The following is a 6,757-nucleotide window of genomic DNA, read 5'->3' on the forward strand; positions in this document are numbered from 1 at the left end:
AATAGTTTTATTTATCATCATATTTTGTTATATGAAATAATTATTTGATATTGGGCATTTCTTTGGCATTCAGATGAGCTTAAACGTTCCTGTCCAGTCAACCTGCAGCCTTCATTTCCAAGTCAGTGACCACGTTTAATTAACTAGTGAAAGTATTTTAAAAGCAGTAGGTTAAAGTAGATGCTCTTTTTTGTGTAAGGACACAGTACATACACTTTATGGGTAAGATCTGGGTGGCATCAGCCGTTCATCATGTGCTAAATGCTTCACAGTCAGCAGCTTAAGCTTCCTGGGCTGTCTGGAAAAATACGAGACACTCCTGATTATTCAGAGTCTGACTTTGGGAGAAACTGTTGGCCATATGCGCCTCTGTCTTTCTTACTTTTTTTGGCGAACATACAAATCCTGAATAATATTTTTATAACTCAGTAGTGCCCGCCGGTTCCTGTTTAGTACCAGGGTATACCCAGCAAGCGACCATACGCCCAGTGATACACGAGGCGTTCTGGGTAGCGGGGGTGCCACAAAATGTCATTATAAATACAAAGTTAAAGCAAATTAACTAGTGCCATGAACATCTGTGCTTTAGTAGATAAATTAAGTTCTAAAATTGCCATGATTATGCCTACTTTGTTGCCCCTGAGTGAGCTCTCTTTGTTTGCTTCACTGCGTGTACATCCCGAGTGGGGCAGGGGGAGATGGTTCCCGGCGGGCAGAAGGGCACAGCGCCGCTCCCGGCTGCTCCCCCTGCCCAGGGACAGGGGCAGGAGCTGTTGGAGGGGCACACCAGAGGTGACACTGGGCTTTGGTCAGGCTGTTGCTGTTCAACTTTGGGGCAAATAACACCAATTGCCTTGGTTTGAAGCATTTGTCTGTGCTGTCTTCCCGGCACCCCGGGGCTCCCCCTGCCGCTCTTCTGGTCCCACAGGAACTTGAGCTTTGGCTATAGCATTGCTTGACGGCCAAATTAACCATGAACAGTAACAGGAGGCTCAAAGTCTCTGAGACAGCACAGGCAGAATTGCTTGAATGCTGGTTTTCCACCGGAGACCTCAGGGTCGCTTCCCAGGGCCTGCGGTTCGGCCCGTTGTGGGAGGGCTCCCAGGGGCGGCAGCACACCGCGCGGGTGGGAGCGGGCAGAGCACGAGTTCACCGTGGGAGTAAGTTACTGTGGGTGTAAGTTACTGTGGGTGTAAGTAAGTTACTGTAGGTGTAAGTTACTGTGGGTGTAAAAGTTACTGTGGGTGTAAAAGTTACTGTGGGTGTAAAAGTTACTGTGGGTGTAAGTTACTGTGGGTGTTCACCACCAAGCGCAAGCCGGGAAACAAATCACGTGCTGCGCCCACAGCCTGTATTTATTTAACTTTAGTAAAGCGCTCTCTGCCCGCCAGCTACATGTGCCGGGCCGTGACACGTGCAGCACCCAGCCCTGCTCCCTGGCGCTTCAGCGTTCCATGAACTGGGGTTAAGCTGCTTAAAGTCCCTAAGTGATGGGACACTTTTCTACCTTCTACTTTAAATGCAAGCCCAGGCAAGGCAATGACATTCAACTGCAGCTCCCAAAACTTCTCCCTCCTTTCTCCAAGGAAGTGGTGGGAGTCAGGGGTGAGGGATCTAATGGGGAAATGGACCCACAGCACAGAAACCCCTCCCGCCCCCAAGCCACAGGGTGAGCCCTGCGACAAACCCAGCCCTGGGCACCAGGTACATGTGTAGGTGGTTTGTGTTACTAACCAGGCTGAATCCTAGCCCGGATAAGCTGAGCTTGCACAGCAAAGGTCCCGGTTTGTCGTCCTCGCGGTGGGCTCGGGGAGCACCTGGCAGCGGCCAGAGGCAAAGGCTGGCAGGGCTCTGCTCACCGGGCACGAACAGCCCCAACCCCCGCAGGGGCCAGCAGGAACGCTCCTGGGATCTGCAGGCCAGCCTCTCTCCCTGGCTTTACAGGCCTGGATTAAAAGCATTCCAGATCTAGGCTTTCAACTTAAATGAACATTTTTGAGCTTCTACTTTAACTCCCGCTTTGAGGCATAGTCTCCACAGCGCTGTTCAAATATTGAGTCACTGTCATTTACCTGCTTGGTTTGGACATAACGAATTGGTTTGTGCTGCTCGAGCGGTTGGGCTGGGGTTCCCCCTCCTCTCCTCCTGCCTGTCCTGCCTTTGACTTTGGCACATCATCGACATGGCACAGCTCACGGCCACAGGCGGTATGGCTGCCCCATCTCAGTTACTCTCTACACTTGCTCATACAGAACTTAAAAAAAAAAAGGCTAAATATTGTTTATACTTAAAGTGCCTGCGTCCTTTATAATAAAACAGTTGTCCAAAAGCATTGACAAGGGAGGATGTATTTTTCTTCTCTTTGCATTCTGTTCCCCAAAGATCTATACAATTGTTCCAAGCTAAAAATCAGTGAAATACAAAATTAATGTATAAAAGCTTGCCACTTTTATTTGCATACAAAACAGAAATGAGAGAGGTTCACAATAAATTATCGGTGCGCTCCCATGGAACATTCTTGTGTATTTATATAATGTGGGTTAAAAAAATATTCCATTAACATAAGATTTTTTTTTTTTCAGAAGTAATATCTGGGTTCAAGGAAAGCTGCTTAGGCATTGTTCTCCGGTGAATTTAGTAGGGTTACTCTGCTAGTAAAGCAATGCATCCCGAACTACAGAACGTAATCAACTGGAAAAACATGGATTAAAAAAAAATAAAATAATCAAGTTTTCTGAATGTTCTAGGTACACCAACGAGCCCAGTGCGGTGTCTTAGATCCAGTTTGACAAGTGTATGGAACGGTACTCCAGAGAACGATCTACACGCACCCTTTCATCATCGTCTAGCACCAACCCACTAACATACTAAGTTTCTGGCATGCAAGCTAATTACCGTTACTGGGTGCATTGACTGGGCATGTGCATTTTTTGTCTCCTTTAATATGAGAGCCTGTAAGCATCGTCCGTGACCGGTTAGGCACCTGGGCAAAAGGCGACACCCAGCTGCACGTAAAACATTTCCCATTTTTATAAACAGTTCACTGAGAGGGGTTTTTTCCCTTGGCCCCGTTGCGCAGTGGCGTCTCGGCGCTCCGTTTGGCTCTCCTCCTTGTGAAGCGACTAATGCCTGGGGATCTCAGCTCAACGGCTTCCAGCTCTTCTCGAACAGGAGTAAACTCTGGTTGAGCAAGATGAGGTGATGGATAGGAGGACTGGGAGTAGGGGGCTGGTAAGGGGTAAGACCCGTGAACTACGTACGGCTGTTGCTCACCATCGTACAGGTCCTCCGGGTCATAGATTTGGTAGGAGTTATGTGGCAACTGCACTACCGGGATGTCTTGATCGGTTGGCTCACCATATCCACCTTAACCCACCACCACCAAGAGTATTCGTACGGTTAACACAGGAGAAGGGGAGTAGAAAATTAAAGCACTCATTAGGAAATTGACATTTTCTATATAGATATATTTATATATAATGTGTGTGAGTATATATATATATATATATAATCTTTTAAATACACATCTTTTATTCACATAAAGGAACAGTGAAAACATGTAACAAAGTTAATAAGCTGGAGCACTTGGAAACCCACCAACAGACAGCCAAGTTAGTTGGAAACCACCACCAGAATTTGCCAAATGTCCGGTTGCAGTACTGTGCTTATTGTACGCTGCACAATCCGCCTGCTTTAGCTGACCCCACCTGTGGGCTAGAACACGCGATTCACAGGCCAGGCAATACTTTTTAGCAGAGCAAGGAAGCTAAGTGCATGTACAGCAGCTAGTGAGTTCATTAGTGGTAGTCAATATCGTTGACGGAAAGCACAGAGCCCTTCAGCGTCCATCTCTGACCTTCAGCCAAATGAGACCTGAACCAGAGTGAGCCTTTCACCGTCTGGATGGGTAGCCATTGTAAGGGATTGGGCCTTAAAACAGGAAATGAACAACGGGGAGGGGAAGTGAGGAGGAAAGGACAGGAAGAGACGACAACAAAAACATTCAGGTGAGTAAAACATACAAATCGGCTCACGGGCAGATTAAACCGTCAACATCGAACAAGTACGCCATACGCGTAACGTTTGTCGTAACTGGTGCTTTACTAACAAATTTCGATTTTAGGCTGGGCGTCATAACTTTTGGCAATTGTGTTAACTTCCTCCCATGGCCTCTCCGTGCTATGACGAGACGGGAAAGTAAGACACAGAGAAGATGTAGAAAGAATCATTTTCTCCAGGCTGCTTCACTGGTTAATGACGGACACGTGCATCCCTGTGCCAGGTTACACTACCAGGGGTTTAGTAAGGGTCATGCTCTCATGCCATTCGGAGGCACACGGAAGAGGAAGTTGAGCAACACGTTTGAAAAACTACAAATGTGAAAACTCCGCTGTCAGGAACACGAGGAGGTGGGGATTGAACACGCAGGCTGTTCAGCCGAGATGGAGCAGGCTCGTACAACTACACAAACAGGCGCAGGGCAAAAGCCCACTACGCGGAATCTGTTTTACAGGCTGGGATCAGATGGTGAACGTCCTTTGGTCACTACGCCGGGGTCCCCTGCTCTTCATGCCCACAAAATACAGCAGCACTGGACACACACATTTTTAGGGAGCTACCATGTCTTAGCACAAGGTTCCCCAGTAGCCTCCATCTTACTTTGGCTGTTAGAAAATGCTGCCCCCACCTCTGCAAACAGCAGCCACCCCGACTCCTGACTACTCACCTCCCATGCCGTAACCAGCGCAGGAGGATGGATCGCAGTACCCCGGCGGGCCAGAAGGACCCTGTGAGCCAGGGGGCCCCATGTGACCGGCGGGACCTCGTGGGCCTGGAGAACCTGGTGGTCCTGGACTGCCAGTTCGACTTTCTCCTGGCGGTCCTGCATAGAAGGGGGAGATGAAACATCTGAGCAGTGTCTTTCATGAAGCAGTGAGTTGAGGCCACCTTGGAAGGCCCAGGGCTTGGAAACCATGGCACTGAGCGTGCTACAAACACTTCCAGGAGATAGTTTGAGCAGAGGAGCTGGGCATCCTGGCTCCGATTCCCCTGGGCAAACTGAGGGAAAGGCTGCAGTCTTCCTCTGGCAAGGAAGATGAAGCAGCAGCCACTGCTTCGTCCTCCTCGACAGAGACAGCTTTTAGCCAGAAGTTTACACTATAGCAAATGCTTCACCAAGCATCAGATGTTTGGAGAGGCAGTTTCATGGGGGGAGGAGAGCCCTGGATGCCTGCACAGCTCCTGATTCACCCCCTCCCTTTCAATACAGCTTCTGGGTGATGCTGTGCCCGGATGCCGGTGCTCTAATGGCCAGAATATCCTAACAAAGTCAACGTGATTTATGCCTGTTTCAACAGGACCTGGATATCACCCTCTCTGCTTTTTCAGGAGCTAAATACACATCCCTGTGATTAATGTGCTTAATTAATACACATTTCTCTGTCAAGTTACAGTTAGGTATGACCTTGAGTCAATGGGAAAACAAATACAATCAATCCAGATAATTTTTTTCCCTTCCAGACTCCATCTCTGAAAAAAAAAGTATTTAAAACATTAAAAAAAGTAAAGGTTTTGAAGAAGCAGGGAAAAGGAAAATACTTGTGTGACTGAGGACACCGTCATGTGACACATCACAACGTCATATTACATAGTACGACAGTTAAGCTGCCCAAACTACGGGCTCTCCCGCTGCTTCAGCCTTCGAAGCGGAGGACAGAGCCATGCAGGTCTCAGCTGCTTTGCATGTGGGTCAGCGTGGTCTAATCCAGGTGCCCCAAGGGTTACAACTTTACCTGTAGATCCTGGTGGGCCTCGGGGTCCTTGTGTTCCAACACCTGGATTGCCTTTTTCTCCTTTCTCGCCTGGTAAACCTAAGGAAATAATACTCTGATCAGAGTCACATTTTGAACAAAACTGTGTGCAGTGTTTATTATTTAACCAGGATTATAGTTCCATATGTTATTTTTCATCTAAAAACAGATGGCAGAGAAGGAAGGAGGTAAAAATCAGAAATTATTTGGTTCTTTTTGCCTCCCTTCCCTGACAGCCTTTCAAGGGAAACATGGCATTCCGTGTTTCATGGAGGTGGTATGCAGACCCATCGGCCAGTTTCCAGGCTGCCCTTCCTGCTGGAAAGCTGCCTCTGGACTATACCAAGGTACAACTACTGTAAGTCAGAAGAATCCTCAGAGCCTCACAAAGATGTCTATAAATTACTGTGCAGCCCAGAAAAGTCAATTTTTTAATGCAACAGTCCATTTTCCCTCAAACATTCACCCACCAAACAGTGGCTCAGCATAAGATGATTCTACACATAAATGGAGTTATGAGTTATTGGAGAGTCTGGCTAAAACACAAGAAAGGAGTTTCAGCACAGTTAAAATCTGTCCCCCCAAATCAGAGAATCGTCTAGGTTGGAAAAGACCTTTAAGATCATCGAGTCCAACCGTTAACCCCACACTGCCAAGTCCACCACTACACCATGTCCCTAAGCACCTCATCTATCCTTCTTTTAAATACCTCCAGGGATGAGGACTCTACCACCTCCCTGGGCAGCCCATTCCAGAGCCTGACAACCCTTTCAGTGAAGAATTTTTTCCTAATGTCTAGCCTAAACCTGCCCTGGTGCAGCTTCAAACCATTCCCCCTCGTCCTATCGCCTGTTACCAGGGAGAAGAGGCCGACCCCCACCTCCCTACAGCCTCCTGTCAGGCAGTTGTAGAGGGCGATCAGGTCTCCCCTCAGCCTCCTCTTCTCC

General features: G+C 48.0%; 1 protein-coding gene across 1 annotated transcript in view; it reads right to left on the reverse strand.

Moving 5' to 3' along the window:
• Positions 1-3,040: 3,040 nt before the first annotated feature.
• Positions 3,041-6,757, reverse strand: part of COL14A1 (collagen type XIV alpha 1 chain) — a 120,362-nt gene continuing 116,645 nt past the window's right edge. The window contains exons 45-47 of the mRNA XM_035891577.1: positions 5,793-5,870; positions 4,727-4,882; positions 3,041-3,366 (exon numbers count right to left, since the gene is read on the reverse strand). Coding sequence (XP_035747470.1) covers positions 3,041-3,366; positions 4,727-4,882; positions 5,793-5,870 — 560 coding nt within the window. The remainder of the gene's footprint in view (positions 3,367-4,726; positions 4,883-5,792; positions 5,871-6,757) is intronic.

This window comes from Egretta garzetta, unplaced genomic scaffold (genome assembly GCF_000687185.1).
Source record: "Egretta garzetta isolate BGI_Z169 unplaced genomic scaffold, ASM68718v1 scaffold13, whole genome shotgun sequence".
NCBI lineage: Eukaryota > Metazoa > Chordata > Aves > Pelecaniformes > Ardeidae > Egretta > Egretta garzetta.